This window comes from Lissotriton vulgaris, chromosome 4_1 (assembly GCF_964263255.1).
Source record: "Lissotriton vulgaris chromosome 4_1, aLisVul1.2, whole genome shotgun sequence".
NCBI classification, from domain to species: Eukaryota; Metazoa; Chordata; class Amphibia; order Caudata; family Salamandridae; genus Lissotriton; species Lissotriton vulgaris.
Window position 1 is genome coordinate 1,748,565,397 of NC_141691.1, and position 20,809 is coordinate 1,748,586,205.

Here is a 20,809-nt window from a genome sequence, read left to right on the forward strand (position 1 = left end):
TTAAGTGCACTTCTGTTAGACTCTAATGTACGATGAATTATTTTGAATTGTAGCTTCCAAAGATGTGACATCATGTTGGACCTGCACTCTATTATGAACTGTTCTAAACAGATGACATCACTGCACTGTGCAAACCGTTGCTGAAAAACAGCGAAAAAAAACAATAATCCTATTCTCCGTTCTTTCTCACCACAGGTATTCTGCATGGAGCTGGTCTTTCTCAGCTTCCTAAACACCGCTATCATCCCAACGACCCGCGTGCTGACCAGGCCCCGAACAGCCATGTCAAATATGTCTGGTGAGATTATCGAAACACTTGCTCATTTTTACTTCCACGCTGTTTATAAATTGATTCTGGCTTCTTGTCAAGAGTAAGACTTGCTTCTCTTGGAAAGGGTGAGTTCCAGCGCCTAAGGGAGAGTCAAACAGAGCCAGGGTGCTAATGGGTTCCTTGTTGATCATGATTGATAGCCATGCACTGGGCTGTGGTCAGCTCCTTGGCCTGAGAATTTAAAATCCTGGGTATCTTTAGCAGGTCCTACAACCAACTACTTTACATCCCTTGCCCAGCATGGATAGCTGCCCACTTATATGTATTTAATATATATTGTCTCACATTTGCTCCAGGTGATCTGTGTATTAATGTTAAATAGATACCTTTGTTTCTCTTTAGTTCCTGGGAGGGAGTGGTCTTAGATTGTACTTCTCTAAGAAGGACATGTGGTCTTAACATGCCAGTATCTGCACTGATCCAGCCAACTTTTTGATTTTACACTGCACGTCTTATCACTCTTCCAACCTTGTTTGGTGCTGGATTGAGCCAGGCTGGCCACTCCCTGGCCTGTCATCGTTCACTCTCTCCACAGTTTGTGGTGCAGTGTGTAAACAGCTCCGCGTTCACTCACGTTCACGTTTGTAGGGTTGCTCACCGTTTGTAGGGTTGAACAATCAAAGTCACCTCCAGCAGCCCATCTACACTATGTGAGGTTGTGTTGCACTCACCGTTTACTTTTCTGATATTTACTCTCTACAAGTCTTCTCACTCATTCCGCAGTCTGTGGTCTTGGGCTATACAAGACTCCTTCCTCGCTTCACTTTTTACCGTCTCTGTCTATACAAGTCTTTTCACTCACTCCCCCCGCAGTAGGTGTTGCCTTACACTACGTCTCATTTCTCTGCACTCACTCCCCGCAGTTTGCAGTGTAACTTACTCAGTCTCGAATCATTTGCTGTGTTGCCCTTACAAGTGTTTTTACTGTTCAGTAAGTTTGCGTTTCTTCACTGACTTTCCCCTCTCCTCTGTTCCATAATGAGGGCTTTACATTCTGTGACCCAAGCCTTCTCAACCAAGAGGATGTGTTGAAAAAAAAGTTAAAGGTGCGCTTGTAACACTGTGGACAACTTTCAGCAGCTGTCTGAGAAAGCAAAAATATGGTTTTGACTATTGAGAACTGTTAATTTCCTATGAATAACAACTTGCCAATGCTGGCACGCGTTCCTTCCTTTTCTGGTTTTATTCCAGAATGTTATTATTTTTTCTAAGATTTTTATGTACATATTTTTTTCAAATGGAACTTGTACATTTTGGCTTCCTGCCTCGTGGGGTTATTTTTTCGCTGTTTACGACGTGTGAGTGTGATGCTTACATTGTTTCGATGCATAAATATCACCGCAACACTCCATTTTATCTGGATCCCTGCCAGGGGTGGGCCAAAGGGCATATGTATGTTGAAAGAGCTTTGATGAACATGTGATACTTGTTGAACTTCAGGAACAAATTAGACTTTATACTCGAGAAGTTCAAGCGCCATTATTTTAACTCTCCATACACAAAGTATGTCAAGAGGCAGCTGTTCCACGGCTCATTTTCCCGCTGCGGGGTTTCAACCATGCTTCTCGGACAATTTATCTTTAGCTTTCCATTTTGTCAGATATGAAAATAGGCGTGCCCCAGTAATTCATGTTTTAATATGTTGTTGAGGCCCGGTTCAATTGTGCCTTGGCACTTAGAAAACAGACGTTAATACTGTTCAGGCCGTAAGATCACGAAGGATGAAAGGCCGAGTCAGCACAGAATTCGAATTTATGACCTGTAGGCTGCTCTGCAATGATCACTCATTCTTGCAAAAAATAGGGCAGGCCTCTCTTTTTATGTGCAGAGTTCTCCGCCCATGACTGTGGACTCTCAGCAGTCGTAAACTTACTATTAACTCATAGCTTGTGAATACCAAAAAAAAAAAAATGTACACATAAGTGTATGTTTACTTTTGTGACTCAGGCTTGGGTTCTCTTTCAAATGACCTGCGAGTTGCGACAATAGTCATCACGAAACAGGGCAAACCTCCAGAACTGCTGCTCGCTTACATGCAAATATCGCTCACAAATTCGAAGACTAAAATATTGGGCAAAGGCTTAGCCAACCAGCTGATCACAAGTGTCTCCAAATTAATACACCAGGACCAGTGTGGCTTTATGCCTGGACAGGGGACCATGCATATTCTCGGACGCTTACATCTAGCACCCACTTGGTTTTTCGTGAAAACAAAGAGCCATGCTCATTGGCTTTCACTGATTTTGAGAATGTGTTTGCCACTCCTAGGCCCTGATAAGAAGTTGAGCGGTTATTTCTGTCCCATGTGTAAGCCACTGTTTATTCCCGGGACGGAAATTATGACTTTTTTTTCAATGTATCTGATAACCCTACATTCTTTAAATCTCAGCAGGTCAAACCTGCCGAAAATTAACCGGGGAAATGTGTACTGAATTTACCCTACCATGTTTATTTTGGTGTGTTAAACACCAAAACCTGCGTGTTATTTTCAATTACCCAATAAGTGCTATTTATCGCACCAGATAAGTAACGAACCCCAACGTGTCATTATCTACTAAGTGCAAAAAATAGCACCTTTACTTAGTTGGGATCTTTTTATTCCAACTGCTCCACAAAATGCGCTTTGGATATTTTTTAACAAGTTATGTCAAAACCCTTTACATTGGTACAATGGCTAAAGTAAGGATAGGTGTAACACTATCAGATTGCTTCACAATTGAACGGGACACAAGGCATTGATGTCCACTCGTCGCTGCTCTTTGCCTTGTTGATAGAGCCGCTGTCCAAGTGGATAAGGATAGATGCCCTTTTTAAGCAGTTTTTAATGGGCTGGACTGACGGAAGACAGCATATCGTTTTATGCAGACAGCGCTCTGGTGTTCATGCAGACTGATAGAAATTTTGAAGCTTCTGGGGGTGGGGTGGGCTGGGCATTGGGGCTTGTCTGTTGCTCCAGGTACATTTGCATTGGTGCCGAAGGGTAATACATTAGTGTGGTAGTCTGGCTAACCGAGGTCACTGTGAAGACCGAAAGCTTTAAATACGTAGGCATCCACGTATCCCTCTCCACGCAGGAAAGTTAGGAATTAATCATAAACACTCTGAGAGTCAAATCCAATGAAGATCTACGTACAGGGTCGAAAGAGGCCTCATTGTGTTCGAAGTCGTCGGTCACGGCGCCAGTGGTGCCTCAGGGAACCGATCCCTGATCTGGTTCGACACCTGTCATGCCATCGCGACCTTCCTCGGCATCGGATCCAAAGTTGGTACCTAGGACGTCTCTGATGCCCATTGGTGGCGCAAGCCCCATCTTCATCCCCGGCGACACAGAGCCGGTACGACGCCGCTCGACACCAATTCCGATGTTGACAGAACCCAGAGATTCTATGTTCTCGCCTGAGCACTTTAAAGGTGTGCTAGGCTCAGGAGAGGATTGGGAGGGGTCTGGGGACCCTCTTGAAACCCAGGATATGTCTGAGGAAAATTTGGACTGGTAGGGGGAACTTGGGGAGGCCAGTGGGCTGGATACTTCCCCAGATACTGGCATGCCTTCTCCACCAACTGTGGTTACTGAGGAGGTGGTATCCTATGCCGTGGTGGTTAAGAGAGCAGCTGAGGTCCTTGGACTGGAGCTGCCCTATGTTCAGGTCAGGATTAATCTCCTAACCGAGGTGCTTCAACCTGGGGCTTCCACCTCAGAACCCCGTTTGCCCTTTAATGAGGCACTTACGATGCCTTTCTAGGTACATGGTCCAAACCTAGCACAGGGGTTCCTGTGAATTGGATGAATGCACACTGCCATTGCCCAGCTCCGGACAACCCAAAGTTCCTCTGCCAACCCCCACCCTGGAAAGTTTGGTGGTGCAGGCCTCTACACCCCAAGGCGCATACCCATACGCCCCTCCAGACAGGGAATCCAAGAGCCTGGATTAATTCGGGAAGAAGTTGTTTTCTTCCTCCAACCTGGCATTGCGGTGGGTGAATATGGCATGCTTATTGGGCCGTTTCTTCCATTCCCTTTGGGAGACGTTTGCACAAGTGCTGCCACAAGTCCAGGAGGAGGCCCAGGCTGTGCTCACCCAAGCTGTCATGAATGGAAGGGATGCAGCAAAATTCACCATACTGTGTGGCATAGATACAACCAATTTGCAGGGCAGATCGATTTCAACGACAGTGGCCTTGAGGCGCTACACCTGACTTTAAACAACTGGCTTCTAGGGCTATGTCAAAGCCAATCTGATGGACATACCCTTTAATGGAACTCTTCTTTTTGGGGAAAAGGCAGGTTCAAGGACTCTCAAGCTACGGCCAGATCCTTGGGCTTCTCATCCACCCCCCATGGCCAGTATTCTTTTTGCCCCTTTCATGGCAACGGAAGGGGTTTCCAGCTGTGTCAGTCCTATCGCAGCCACCGTCCAGCACAGACTGCCCAAGCTGTGCGAGGACATGGGCATGGTGCATTCCGATCATCAAATGGAGGCCAGAAGTCGCTGACCACACTGCCCCTAGCAGCCGCAGCCTCCAAGCACTCCTAGGCTGATTCTGCAGGGCCACACTACTCCAGTTGGTGGGAGAATTAGTCATCATCTTCCCCGCTTGAGATCCATAACATCGGACAAGTGGGTCTTGCAGATCGTCCAGGAGGACTATTCTCTACTTTTCTTTCTTTTCCTCCTACTATTCTGCTAAATCAGGAATGGCTGACGGAGGATCATTTAAAGTTGCTCCAAGAGGAAGTTACAGCTCTCTTGGCCAAGGGAGCTATAGAAAGTGTCCCAGTTTCAGAAGTAGGCTGTGGTTGTTATTCCTGCTACTTTCTGGTTTCAAAGAAGAACAAGGGGCTGCGGCCCATTTTTGATCTTCGGACCGTCAATCTTTTGCTCAAGATGGAGAAATTCAAAATGCTCACTCTGGCTCACGTCTTGTCTGCCCTAGATCAAGAAGACTGGATAGTAGCACTGGACCTGCAGGATGCGTATTTTCACATTCCCATCCTGCCAGGCCACGGGCATTACCTGCGGTTCAAGATAGGCCGCAATCACTTTTTTTGTTTACCGTGCTCCCCTTTCGGCCATACCAGTGCCCCTCGGTGTTCACCAAGGTGATGGCGTGATCGCAGCTCATCTGTGCAGGGTAGGGGTGTCAGTCTTCCCCTACCTGGCTGTTGAAGGTGTCCTCACCCCAGGCAGTCGTCCCCAACCTTCAGACTTTGGCATTCACTAGGGTTCTCTAAAAATGTGCCGAAGTCACATCTGACTCCTCCTCAAATGCTTCCTTTCATTGAAACTGTTCTGTACACAGTGCACTTTTGAGCCTATCCTCCCGTGCAGCGAGTCCAGGATATTCAGGCTATGATTCCGATATTTCAGCCTCTGTCCTTGATTTCGGTGAGACTGACTTTGAGGCTGTTGGGCCTCATGGCCTCCTGCGTCCTGTTGGTAAGACATGCCAGGTGGCATATGCAGGCTTTAGTGGGACTTGAATGGGCACAGCATCTGGGAAATCTCACCAACGTGGTTCAGATCTCGAAAGGAACTGCAAAAGATCTTCAGTGTTGGTTAACAAAGCATGGTTGGGTCAACGGCAGCACCCTCTCCCTTCCCCAACCAGATCTCAGTTGTGACAGATGTGTCACTTCTGGAATGATTTAACAACAAGGGGTGATGATGGACAGAGTTTCTGAATTAAGCAGAATACTCTCACCCAGTCAAGAGATCAGGGCTAGATCCAACACCGTTTTTTAGCTCACTGCACCATCCCAGCTCAGAACCTGGCTATATGCAAATTAGTCTGTTCCTGTCCCAGTGCATGATGGGAACAGGGCAAACCAAACTACCAAGCCAATTCTTACACTGGGAAGGAAACAAGCTACCGGGGACCGGTTTCTGGCATTTCAGCCGTCGTCGGCCCGGCTTGCTTGAATCCTGATGGTGCAATGAGCAAGGGACTCGCATCTGAGTATACCCTTCCACGCTTAGGGTGGACAAAATATTTAACAACAAGGGGTGGTGATGGACAGAGTTTCTGAATTAAGCAGAATACTCTCACCCAGTCAAGAGATCAGGGCTAGATCCAACACCGTTTTTTAGCTCACTGCACCATCCCAGCTCAGAACCTGGCTATATGCAAATTAGTCTGTTCCTGTCCCAGTGCATGATGGGAACAGGGCAAACCAAACTACCAAGCCAATTCTTACACTGGGAAGGAAACAAGCTACCGGGGACCGGTTTCTGGCATTTCAGCCGTCGTCGGCCCGGCTTGCTTGAATCCTGATGGTGCAATGAGCCAGGGACTCACATCTGAGTATAACCTTCCACGCTTGGGGTGGACAAAATATTTAACAACAAGGGGTGGTGATGGACAGAGTTTCTGAATTAAGCAGAATACTCTCACCCAGTCAAGAGATCAGGGCTAGATCCAACACCATTTTTTAGCTCACTGCACCATCCCAGCTCAGAACCTGGCTATATGCAAATTAGTCTGTTCCTGTCCCAGTGCATGATGGGAACAGGGCAAACCAAACTACCAAGCCAATTCTTACACTGGGAAGGAAACAAGCTACCGGGGACCGGTTTCTGGCATTTCAGCCATCGTCGGCCCGGCTTGCTTGAATCCTGATGGTGCAATGAGCAAGGGACTCACATCTGAGTATACCCTTCCACGCTTAGGGTGGACACAATATTTAACAACAAGGGGTGGTGATGGAATGAGACAGCCACCTGGGGAGGGGGAGGTCAGGGGACACTGGTCTCAGGCGGAGACAGGGCTCCACATAAAATTGTTGGAGCTCAGAGCAAATCAGTTGGCTTTGGAAGCATTTCTTCCCTCTGTCAAGGGAAAGTTAGTGCAGGTGTTCACGGACAACACCACTGCCATGTGGTACTGCAACAAATGGCGGGGTAGGGTTGTGGACCCTTTGTCGAGAGGCTCTTCGTCACCGGACATGACTGGAACAGCAGAGCATAACACTGATGGTTCAACACGTGGCATGTTCTCTGGATGCCAGGGTGGACAAACTCAGCCGTAGATGCCTAGCTGATTACAAATGGCATCTCCAGTCGGAGGTGGTGCAAGGTCTCTTTCAGCCATGGGAAGGACCTTGGTTATATTTGTTCGCTTCCGAAGAGAGCGTGCAGTGTCAGCAGTACTGCGTGCTGAAGTTTCCAAAGCAGCTATAGCTCATTGCGAGTGGAACTCAGGTCTGTTGTATGCCTTTCCGCCTATACCACTCCTGCACAAGGTTCTGACGAAAATCAGGAGCGACCAGGCCCAATAATTCTCGTGGCTCTGAACTAGTCAAGGAGAGTGTGGTATTCAGAGCTTCTGAGAATGAGTATCGATCCTCCGATCAGGCTGGCCCTTCGGGAGGATCTTCTGTCACAGCAGCAGGGGAGGATTCTCCACCCAAACCTATCAACTCTGCTCCTCCATGCGTGGAGATTAAGCGGTGACAGTTGATAGCTTTTGACTTTTCTCCCGAAGTCTGTAACGTTATTCTGACGGTCAGGCGGCCCTTCACTAAGATGGTAAACGCCTGCCGTTGGCAGAAATTTGTATTATCCTATACAGAAAGGCCTTTTGATCCTCTTTCTGCTTCTCTTTTTACAGGCCTTTTGTTCATTCTGACCATTGCCCAGCAGGGGTCTGCCTTGGGAATTCTCAAGGGTTACCTTTCTGCTCTGTCTGCTTTTTTTGCGGCTGACTGACCAGCCCTCTCTCTTCAAATTTCCCATTTTGCCTAGATTTCTGAAAGGGCTGGCTCATCTATTTCCACCTACATTCTTTGTTATGCCGCAGTGGTACCTTAGCTTGGTCCTCACCTATCTGATGTGGGCTCCCTTTGAGCCTTTACACAATCCCCCCCTGCCCCCCCCCCCCCCCGGCTGTTGACCATCAAAACAGCCTTCTTAGTGGCAATTACACCGGCCCGGAGGGTGAATGAGTGTCAACCGTTTTCTTGCTCGCCTCCTTATCTTATGTTTTTGTCGGACAAGGTAGTGCTTCGCACCAGGGCATCCTTCTTACCTCTCACTGGCAAAGTCAATATCATGTAATTTTCTGAATCCACTTTTTCCCCTGCTAGAATACTTGCCATGACATAGCAAGTATTAAGTTGAAAAATTTAATAAAGAATGCCAAAAAAAGATGTTAGTGCTATAAGTCAAATGTTTGCAATGAATGGCAATAGAGAACTTGCTCACAGTCTTTCCAGTCTTGTCAAATCAACTCCTCGTGTAACTTGTAGAAACACATTCCCTGATCATTTTCCGCAAACTGTTTAGTAAAGGATCTGGCGATCTGTGACCATATTTAATTGATTCTGACATTTGAACAAGGTTTGTATTGAGTATCTCTGAAGCTTAAGTGAGTTAGCGAACTGCAGCAATCCAAAAGCAATACGACAGCAGCACAAAGAACACATGACACTAAATTGGATACTAAATTTACCACTTCAAGCAGAATTGGCCTTTCTCCCCAGTGGCCATAGATGTATGTCTTTAGTATCTGTGTAAAGAATGCTGTAGTATTCTTACCCCAATTCTTGGCTGGCATTTATAGGATGGCACTTGAGTCAGTGCCCGCGTTGCATGTTGGTGTCCTTTCTTTGTAGAATTGTACAATGAGTTCCAAGTTCTTTTGTTGAGAAATGTGATTTTATCCAAATCAACTTGTCAGTCAATAAGTAACTTTCTTTTAAGACTAATTAAAAAGTTCAAGAAAGCATGCGATTTAAACACTGTATTTTTAGTCCTCATCATGGCATGCGGGATTTCCCAACATGTGGCACTTTGGGATGGAAAACAAGTACAAGAAAGAATGGACCATTAAAATAAATTCCCATCAAATAAGAATAAGAAGGAGTCCTGATTACTTTGATTAACATACAGTAACTATTACATTTCTTTTGTTGTAGGAAAATGCTACATTCCCTTGGAAGGCCTGAAGTTCACATGACGCTAGATGTTGTTATTGTGAGCGGCTCAGGTCAGGAGTATGAAGGGTGCTTGCTGCTGACATCAGAGGTGCTCTTTGTGGTCAGCATCAGTGAAGATACTCAACAGCAGGCTTTTCCGGTCACCGAAATAGACTGTGAAGAGGATTGTACCCAGGGTAACATCCTAAAGGTGCAGCTGAAGCAGCAGCGGGTGCAATCGGATTTGGAGGTAATTTATATTTGTTTTGAGTTAAGGGATACGAATAGGCAGCTTGCAAGCATGTCAATGAGACATGATCCCAAAACAACCGTGTTTACTATGTGTTGGCACCTATCCATTACATATTTAATTCGTCATAAACTGGATGCCGAGAATTTGATTGCAATATATAAGCGTATACTAGGGGCATCTGTGACAGTGTTTATTTTAAAAAAAACATATTTCTTATTGATTTTTACAATTGTAGAACAACAAAATACAAAATTCTGTCAGTTACAGTCCATCTCATAATATTACAGATCAAAGGACTGATGTGATAGTGTAGCAACAGAGTGACTGGACTAAAGAGAAACCCAACTTCCTCCACTGTTGTTCAAAAATTACATCGTAGAAGCATATCAAGCCAGGGCAGCCAAATCTTCGCATATTTCCTAGGGACTCCTCTGTTTTTATACAACAACTCTTACAATTTGGCACAATTATCCATTTTGCTTGTCCACTCTGCGACGGTGAGGGGTTCACTTCCACCCCAGTACTGGGCTATGTCACATTTGGTTACTATGTATCGCAATGCCACATGGGAGAGAACGCAACGCGGACCACTAAAATCATCAATTAGGCCCAACAAGATGACCTTCAGGCCCGAATCTAGAGGCCTGTCTACTCCCTCCTCCAGTGCACTGTTGATAGAGTATATTCTCCCAAAGAGTCCTAAAAGTGGCTCGGAAGGGCTGAAATCTACAGAGCATATCGAAGGGAAAGAGAAGGATTTTTAACCAGTAACATGTTTGAAGGTTAGGCTGGGGTTTCTTTTTGTATTAGACATTATCCCCTGCCCCGATAACCAAAGTGTAGCAGGTGATCCCTTACTTTTGAATATTATTTTAACCCAGGGTGTCTTCCCCACTCAAATATAGGCACTGATGGTGGACTGGAAGTCACTAAAGAAAGATGGCAGAGTGTAGTGCTGCAGGACATATTGGAAACAGGAGGGAAATCATCTTGAATAGGGCCGTCCTGTCCCATTCTACAGAATGGTAAGGATGCCCAATCATGGAGGCATATTAAGGTCTCAGATGTTTTGCAGGCTATAAGCTATTGTCATACCTAGATATCTGAAGTGATCGGTCATGGTACACAGTCTGTGTGACCATAAGATCCTGACATATAGCAACATATCGTCCGCATACAGCGAGACCCCTGGATTCTGGCATCAACGCAAATAGTTCCATGAGAGGCTCCATCACCAGTGCGAAGGACAGGGGTGAAAGTGGGCAACACTGATGCTTTCTGTATCTATGGGAAGGTTCTTGACAAATTCCCATTTACCCTAACCTGGGCCATAGGTCTGCATTACAGAGTGGCAACAGGAGGAAGGATGCGGGGACCGAAACCCATTTTGCATAGCACCACCTTTAGTTATGGCCAGTGCACCTTATCAATCAAATACTCATTCTATTTCTATCAAGAGGAGAGACGGTTATTCAATTACAACCTTCCCAGACTCCGATCCCGGGGCTGTTGCTCCTGGCTCCCATTTGCACTTTACTCATCCCCAACAACCTGGAGCTGGTACCTCATTGACCGATGCCGATTCCAGTGCTGACAGGAGCAATAGGTCCTAGGTCGTTTCCTGAGCCCTATTCTGGTGGACTAGGATTGGGAGAAGAATGGGAGGGGTTGCTGAACCCTTTAGAAGATCAGCCTTATGAACAGGACATGGACTGATATGAAGAATTGGATGAAGCCAACAGACTGGATACCTCTCCAGATACTGGCATGCTTTCTCTCCCCACCCTGGCTATGGAGGAGGGAACATCTTAGGCAATGGTGAAGCGTAAGGCGGATGAGGTCCATGACCGCCAGCTACCCTCAGTGGCGGTCAAGACTAACATCTTTACATAGGTGCTGCAGCCTGGAGCTTCTTCTTCGTAACCTTTCCACCCTTTAAATGAGGCACTCACACACTTCCTTCTGGGAACATGGTCCAAACCCAGCATAGGTGCTCCAGTGCACAGGGCGATCACCCGCCACCACCACCTTGAACCAAGCACCCTAAACGTCTTCACTACCCACCCCACCCCAAGAGTTCGGTAGTCCAATCCTCTACCTCCCTGCGTTCCCTGCTGCACCCCCAAACAGGGAATCCAAGAGGCCGGATAGTTGGGGCAAGAAATATTTTTCTTCCATCAGCCTTGCGTTGTGGTCGGTGAACACAGCATGCTTACTGGGCCGTTATTCCCACTCTCTGTGGGAAATGGTTGCATCAGTGCTGCCACAGGTCCCAAAGAAGGCCCGGGCCAACTTCTCACAAGCTGTAACAGGCGGGAGAGATGCAGTAAAGTTTGCCATTTGATGTGGCTTAGACACAACCGACTTGCTTGGCAGAGCGATTTCCACGACGGTGGCTATTGGAACCCACACCTGGCTGAGAACATCTGGCTTTTTGGGGGATGTCCAGGCTTCGCTCATGAACATGCCCTTTGATGGCACCCATCTCTTCTGAGATAAAGCAGACAAGGCGACGGAGTGCTTTAAGGAATCACGATTTCCAGCCAAGTTCTTGGGTATCCCAGCTGCCTCCAATCCCAAGTCTGCCTTTTGTGGCTACTGATGGGGTTTCAACTGTACCAGCCCTATCCCAGCCACAGAGCCGCACAAGTTCCACATCCCCTGTGTTGACAAAGGCGTGGTTCGTTCCGACTCTGTGGATCTTGTAGCCAGAGGACCAATTAAGCCAGCACCCTCCGGTCGCTTCTGTCTCCAAATCCTCCTAGTCTTGCCCTTCAAAAACATGGGCATCCAGTTGTTGGCAGTTGCCAAAATCTCCTCCACCATTGGCAAAACATTACTTCGGACAGGTGGGTTCTCCAGATTACGCAAATGGGCTACTCCCTCCCCTTCAAAACCATCCGCCTCTCCATTCTTCCATCCTTCAACCGGCTGACAGAGGATCATCTACTTTTGCTCCAGGAAGAGGTCATGGCTCTCTTGACCAAGAGAGCCATAGAGAGTGTTCCGGTGCCAGAAGTACTCTGTTCCCACTTCTTTGTGGTTCAGAAAAAGGACAAGCGCCTTAGTCTTATCATAGACCTATGGGCCCTCAACTACTTTATAAAGAAGGAGAATTTCAAGATGCTCACATTGGCTTAGGTCTTGTCTGCACTGGGCCCAGGAGACTAGATGGTAACGTTGGACTTGCAGGACGCATATTTTTACATCCCGGTCCACCCTGCCCACAGACATTGCCTGCGCTACACGGTGCGTCATGAGCAATTTCAGTTCATGGTTCTCACTTTAAGCCTTACTAGCGCTCCTCGAGTTTTCACCAAGGTGATGGCGGTGTTTGCAGTTCATCTATGGACACCAGTGGTGCAAGTCTTCCCGTATCTCAACGACTAGCTGTTGAAGGTGGGATCGCCCCAGGCTGTTGTATCCACCTTCAGACTATGGCTGACCTTCTGCATTCGCAGGGGTTCAGTATCAACATGTCAAAGTCACACCTGACTCCCTCTTAGACACTCCCTTTCATTGGAGCTGTTCTGGACACAGTGCAGTATGGTCCTATCCTCCCGAGTCCAGGATATCCAGGCTATGATACTGATGTTTCAAGCCTCTATCTAGGAGAGGAGTTGGCCTAACGGCTAGGGCAGTCGACCTGCAATCTGGGGAACTGGGTTTGAGTCTTGGCAATGACGCTGAACATCCTGTGATTCTGGGCAAATCACTTAATCTACCCATGCCTAACAAAACAAAAATGAATGTGTTCTCATGTAATGCAACTGGTGCTATGTAAAGCGCTCTGATACTCGATTCAGATCTAGTTTGCGCTATATAAAACTCTGTAAAATAAAAAACATCCTGGACTTCAGTGAGAATGACTCTGAGGCTGCTGGCCCTCATGGTCTCCTGCTAGTGACACATGCCAGATGGCATATGTGAGTGCTGCATTGCGACCTGAAGTTCCAGGGTGCAGCATCAAGGGAATCTTTCCAACATGATCTAGGAGGGAACTGCACAAGACCTGCAGCGGTGGCTGACGAACCACATTTGGGCCTGAGGCAGACCCCTGTCCCTTCCGCCACAAGATCTCACAATAGTGACCCATGCATCACTTTTGGGAGGGGTAGCCATCTGGTAAAGGTGGAGATAAGAGGACTCTGCTCTCCAGAGAAATCCGAACTCTGGATCAACACGTTGCAACTCTGAGCATTCCAATTGGTATTGAAAACCTTACTACCCTCCATCACAGGAAGGCTAGTCCAAGTGCTGACAGACAACACCACCACCTTCTGATACTGCAACAAACAGGGCAGAGTGGGGTCGTGGTCTCTGAACATGGCTAGAACAATAAGGCAATTCCCTGGTGGTTCGACAACCTGACAGCTTCCCTAAACGCCAGGACTGACTACCTCAGCTGAAAATGGCTAGCGGATCACAAGTGGCATCTCCATCCAGAAGTGGCGCATGGTCTCGTTCAGCAGTGAGCAGACCCTTGGTTAGATTTGTTCGCCTCTGCAGAGATCACGCAATGTCAGCAGTTTTACGAGTTGGAGTTTTCATGGGGGCTCTCGTTTGGAGACGCTTTTTGTATCAAGTGGAGCTCAGGCCTCCTGCATGCCTTCCAGCCCATACCACTCTGCCCAGAGTTCTCAAGAAGATTAGGAACGACGTGGCCCAAGTCATCTGTGTGGCTCTGAACTAGGCACAGAGAGTCAGGTATCACGAGCGTCTGCAAATAAGCATTGATCCTCCAATCAGGCTGCCCATTCACTGGGATCGTCTGTCCCAGCAGCAGGGGAGGGTTCTCCCCCCAAAACCTTTCAACTCTGCCTTCTTGCATAGAGATGGAGCAGCAGCAGTTGATAACTTTCGGCCTTTCTCCCAGAGTTTGTAATGTTATTCTGGCAGTCAGGTTTCCCTTTACTAAGATGATGTACACCTGCCGGTGGCAAACATTTGGAATATATTGTACAGAAAAGTCTATCAACTCTCTCTCTGCTTCCCGCTCCAGTGTTTTGATTGTCATTGTGATCCTTGCCCAGCAGTCTATGCTCTGGATACCCTGACAGGGTATGTATATTCTTTCCTGAGCTGCCACACCAACCCTCTTTATTTAAGTCACCCATTGTACATAGGTTCCTAAAAGGCCTTCTACATATGTTTTCAGCTTCCCCCTTCATTATGCCTCAGTGAGACCTTAATTTGGTTCTCGCCTTCCTCATGTGTGCTCCTTTCAAGCCCCTGCACAATTGCCCCCTCTGGCTGCTCACAATAAAATCAACTTTTTTAGTGGCAATCACATCTTCTTGGAGGTTGAGCGAGCTGCATGCTCTATCTTCTAAGCCCCCTTTTTTGTTGATATTCCTTTACAAGTTGCTGTTTTGCTCTAGAGCCTCTTTTCTTCCGAAAGTCATAACACCTTTCTATGTGGGACAATCAATCACCTTGCCCACTTTCTACACTAAGAGGAGCAACTCCACTGTCTGGACCCAAAAAGAGTGTTGTTGTTCAATCATGACCGCATAAAAGAGTTCCCCCTGGACGAACAACTCTTCATGGAGTATGCTGGTGTGAAGAAAGGTAAAGCAGTGAAGAAAAGGGCCATCTCACGATGGGTCTTTCTCTCCATCAAAATTTGCTACGCTTTGGCAAATAAGGCGCCTCCTGAAGGCGTAAGAGCCAATTCCACCAGAGCTAAAGCTGATACCACTGTATTAGCACATGGAGTCCCGGTCCTGTAAATCGGTCAGGCAGAAACGTATGCATCCATGCACAAGTTTACCAAACATTACTCTCTGGACAGTCAGGTCCTCAGGGATGGCCATTTTGCCTGTTTGGTCCTGGTCCTGCAGGACTTTCCAGTCTGAAACATGTCCGAAGCCCCTCCTCTGGGGATGGTATTATTATTATTATTGGACATTTATTAAGCGTCTGGTTACGCCACTGGCGTGTCCCCGCGCTATGGTAAGTGAAATGACTGTCCCCCCTCCTCCTAACCCAGCTGTCTACTGAAAAAGATAAGTTTTAAGTTTTTTCCTAAACTGGATTTCGGAGGGCTCAAGCCGAAGTTCCAGTGGCAGTTTGTTCCAGCATTTGGGAGCAAGGTATCTGAAGGACCTGCCTCCCATACGAGCTTTAGATATTCTTGGTACTTTTAACAGCCCGACCTGCGAGGACCGAAGACTGCGTGTAGGCTCGTAGTAGGCTACTACGTATCGTAGGTATCGCTTGGGTATCTATATAAAGGTAAGAAACCCACAGGTAGATGTCTCTATCAGATGGACAAATTACTTACCTTAGGCAACGCCTTATGTGGTAGAGACAGTATCTAGCTACAGATTCCTTCCCAACCCACCCATCCTCCCGGCACTGCTGACAAGTTTCTATGGTCAAGGTTATTCCCTTTCAGGGCCCTAGTTTTTAAACAGACCGACGTCAGTACTCATCATGGCTCTGCGTTTCAGATGTGGAAAGTCGTGAAAAGTAACTGATGTCGGTGTGCTGAGGTGGCACCTACATAGGTGGTGCGTACGACAATTCTTGCATGGACAACGCTGCTGTCACGCGGAGCAGACCAACGTCACCTACCGGTACGCTGGAATATGGCTCAAAGAATTAATTTTCCGGATCCACTTTGACGGCTGGGAAATTCAAAGAGTAAGGAATCTGCGGCTAGATTCTGTCTCTACCAAGTAAGGTGCTACCAAAGGTACAGCAGCACCCAGGGGTTCAGACAGATAAGTCTCCTCTCTCCCCTGTGTGATTGATAGTAAACTCAATTGGGGAATGGTCAGAGACCACCCTGAGAAATATACAGGAGTCGTGATCTCCCCAGCGTCTGTGGTGAGGATGAAAAAGTAGTCCAGTATAGATATGATACAGTGTGGGGGAGAGAAGTAGATAAACTGTTGTTCCTCACGGTGGCATCTGCGCCACAAGTCCACCAGGCCCATGACTTCTATCCATTGGCCCAGTTGGGGTTACCTGGTCCCCTCCCGAGGAGGTAGTTTGAATCAAGCTAGGGTTATACAATGGCATTGAAGTCAACTCCCCCACTATTAACCCTGGCGGGGCGTCTGCCAGGAGCTGTGAGATTTTGCAGAGGGTGGGAACTAGTTGGGATGGCTTGGCACATACCTTCAGCAAAAACCACTTGCGGCCCTCTAGTGATCTCAAGACCATAACATATCTATCCAGTGCATTGGTTACTACTTTGTGTAACCTATCAGGAATGACTGAAAATATGGCCACTGCTCGAGAGCCCTGTGAGTAGCCCGAGTGGTACACTCTGTTGTAACCATGCCTACCCAGGAAGGAGCAATTGGTTCACCGCAAATGGGTTTCCTGCAGCATTACCACTACAGACTGTTACCTCTTAACGTAGAGCAAATCTCTTAATGTTGTCATTTACACCGTTTAGGTTCGAAGACATCGCTTTGTCGCCTTGTGGCTTCTCAGGGCACACAGCCGAAGCCATACTGGCTAAATCACCCCTGAGCCACAGAACCCCCGCAGATGTCTACTGCCCTGACACATAGTTAACAAACAAACAGTATACAACTATATACTTTAAAAAAATGTTTTGTAAAGCACTGTGTAACACTCACGGGCATCCTGGTGTTGCAAAGCGCACACAGAAATGAACAAAGGATCAGAGATTAGTTTGTGAAAAGCCAAGTCTTGAGGGCTTTTATGAAAGATAAAAGGCCAAACTTTAAGGTATTGCGGTAAGGCGTTCCATAGGAAAGAATAGGTAAAAGAAAAGGGGCAGCCACCGGCACTAGCTTTGCGTATATTAGGGTCAACTAAGAAGAGCGTAAGTCTCGAGAAAGGTGACAAACAAAGATAATCCTACTCAGAAATGTGTGACTGTTTCCATACATCACCCTGTAACAGATTCATACGCATTTGAATTTAACTCCCTTCTCGTTCAGCAGTCAGTGAATTCGTTTTAGATGACCAGACATCTGGTTCCAATGAGGGAATCCAAGAAGGATTCTCGCTGCCAGATTTTGCATGATCTGCAGTCTATGCAATTGATATTTAGGCAGGGTCAAATATTTGGGTATTTGCATTTTTTGGCAGGGCATTACAGTGATCAAGGAACGAGAAAATAACCTGCAGAACTGCAACAATAGGATTAAGAGGAAGCAACAGGAGGATCTTTCTGAATAATCTAAGATGATAGAAGCAGGTGGAAGCCAATTTGGTTATTTGATCAGAGCAGTCAATCTGCTAATCAAAAACAAACCTAGGGTTATGCACCATCTTTTCACCCCTCAAGAGGCCACAGATATTAAACTAGTTGTAATGCGCAGGGTGGGAACCTTTTATGATTAAGACTTTGCTCTAGTTTGAGTTCGGGGTTAAGAAGTTGTTTTGCATCCAACGGGTGCCAGCATCATATAAGATCTGAAATGTTCCACCATGCAACAACTCTCGATAATAGAAAACTAAAACCGATCTTAATGATAGAACTCTGGATAATGGCACAAAAGAGTTACATTTTTACAAGAGTTTACAGAAATGTAATCCTAGCTGCTCTTATTCACTCTACTTATTTTTACTGGTCATCCCGGTACATGGTTACCATTATAAGAGCACCGGTTCTTGTACGTAACTTTTATGGTATATTGTCATTCCCTTTTTACATCATTGGAGATGAACTTCCACATTGGGGATTATTCATTTTTCCTTATTAGGACACTTACAGATTCACCAGTCTCAGCAGGGTTAGTCTTGCCTCACCCCTAGTCCCCCACAGCCACCAGACACTTCCCCGTCATACTGTTTCTTCTAATGGTACCCATGACCGGCAGGTTGTTGATGCATGACCTTCACTATTTATCCCAGCTCCTTCTGTGCCTTCCTTGCAGTCTCAGGTTTGACAAAAGGGCTACTACATGCCCTCCCTACACATGTCCTGATATGCCAGCTAAGTGGATCTATTCTCCGACACTTACATTAACTCCTGTGGTAAGTGCTTCTTTACATCGCTATCGCCCACCTCTGATTGACCGTCAGCTCTACCCAGATGAACGTTGGTCTATACATAGATGTCAATCTTCCTTGTGATCAGAAACATTAGCACATTAATCCACATTTCGTTGAGCATTCTGAAGTAGTCCTTAGGCAACGTGTCAGAACTTTATATAAAACAGTGAACATAAAGAATTTTACACAGATGTTCAAAGGACCCATGGAACATTTATAATTGAGAATAACCATCCCAGTAAGGAAATATAATAAAGCCATTGTGGAAGTGCAGCCTCTTGTGTTTAGAATAAAGTCAATTCAATTGTGATTTCACACATGCTCTCCGCTACGCCAGATGTTAGCAATTTATAGCTGCAGAATTGAAAATAACTAAAATCCATATATTTAATTTTCAGGTGGATGGTGTTAGAGAAAGGCTATCTGAGCAACAATACAACAGACTGGTGGACTATATCACAAAGGCATCCCATCATCTAGTCTTGACTTCCTTGACCACACATATTGCACCCAACATCACTGCTGCCGAACCTCCTCCTTCTACGGTCAAGACTTATCAGTTCCTCGTCGAGCCACATTTTGCGAGGGTTTTTATCAGCAAATTCACCATGGTGAAAAATAAGGCCTTGCGGAAAGGATTTTTCTGATCTTCACATATTGCCTGAACATCATGCAACTGCTTTGAGTACAATAGAGACTCAATGGAAATAGATATGCACATGCTTGATATTATTTCCAAAAGGGATTCAAAGTTGTTGTTTTTTGTTACTTGAATTGTTTACATGTAAGGGATGTATAATTTTCATGTTTGTTACCAACTCCAAGTCTGCCATTCTTGTTCATCTATAACTGCCTTGAAAAGTTTGTTGTTGGCTATTTTGCACTGAATGCCTCACAAATTTGCGTAGAGTTTCGAATTACCTTTAAAGTCACAGCACCGCAAATAATGGACTAAAGTCATTGTAGTTGAAAGAAACAACCACAAAGTCTGGCTTATTCGAAGCTTGGCAAATGCGGGTTATCTGCCAAAAAGTGGCAGATGTCCTGTCTGCACTGTATAGAGTGTATACCCGTGTCCCGTCTCCCTATCTGCAGTAACCCTGCCCACACTCTAAATAGAGCGAACTGGACATCTCCCAATTTTTAGTGGGTATCTCACATCCGCCATACTCTAAAGAAGCCTCTATCGCTTTAGTTCACTGTTTTAAGGCAGTCCCTTCAACCAGGATTTATCATGCGCGGAGTTCAACATTTTTCAGAGATGAATTAAAAGATATGAAGGTGGAAATCATTCTAAGCACTCTATGCAGAAATTAATTCTTTGTTGCCATTCGTTGTGGGAGCAAGAAGGTTTCACTGGAAAATGCACTCCTCTAATAAGACCATGTCTTTCAATTGTCTGAGATGAATGTGAATTTTTCAGAACAATATATTCTGATATGTAGATAGATACAATAATCCAACCTGTATGTTTTTGTTGAGATATGTGATATTGCTTAAACATGACCAAAACGGTGCTGTTGGCACAAATGTGAAATAGAATGGTGTAAATATATTTTTCATCATGTTTTTAAAGAAGATATATTTTAATGGATAATATAATTCTGTCGAACTGCGCAACCCAGCTTAAAATGTCAGCAAAAGATAAACAATTGAGGCCTAGGGTGGGAAAAAAAGTTATGTGTTCAGCCTTCTGCACTAACAGTGAAATGCGTCACGTTGCCAATTTGCCATACCTGCAAAACCTAGCTAGTAAAATGTTTTTCACTGATTATTTGTAAGAATGTGTTTAAAAAAGGAAATGTACATATGTTCTCGAAATCATTTTACCTAAAGTCAGCAATCAAATGTTTTATCGTCCTGACTTTTCAAACGACCTGAACAAATTGTAATATAACAGAATTGTTTAAATGAATAAAATCTGGGTATTCCTACGGCACCTAGTGTAAATTAAAAATGTTTTCATAGACCCCTCCCACAAAGGAAGACTGGCTGAAGGATTTAGCAATATGTAATGATAAATGAGTGAGTCATCCCAGTTTCCGTGTGGGGAGTCCAACTGTACCATGATAACAGTAGTCCCATGTTAAGCATAAGCTTGAGGCTATTACTACAGTTAAGTATCCTAGCCACATCATTTAAAAAAGAACCAAACTTCAACCAATCGGATACAATTCTGAAAGGGTGGTAGAAAATCAGGGTGTGGTTTTGAATCTTCAAAATCACACCCTGAGTTGCTACCATTCTTTCAGAATTATACTGCATGTTAAGTGTGAAGGAAGTCACATCTCCTCAGGTTAGTTGATTATATTTGAATATTTTTTTC

At 45.7% G+C, this 20,809-nt stretch overlaps 1 protein-coding gene across 1 annotated transcript in view; it reads left to right on the forward strand.

The window, feature by feature from the left end:
* The window catches only part of VPS13B (vacuolar protein sorting 13 homolog B), a 2,999,480-nt gene extending 2,979,058 nt beyond the window's left edge, over window positions 1-20,422 (forward strand). Inside the window, exons 60-62 of the mRNA XM_086966051.1 lie at window positions 196-298; window positions 9,246-9,495; window positions 18,882-20,422. Coding sequence (XP_086822177.1) covers window positions 196-298; window positions 9,246-9,495; window positions 18,882-19,130 — 602 coding nt within the window. The 3' untranslated portion in view covers window positions 19,131-20,422. The remainder of the gene's footprint in view (window positions 1-195; window positions 299-9,245; window positions 9,496-18,881) is intronic.
* Window positions 20,423-20,809: the final 387 nt, after the last annotated feature.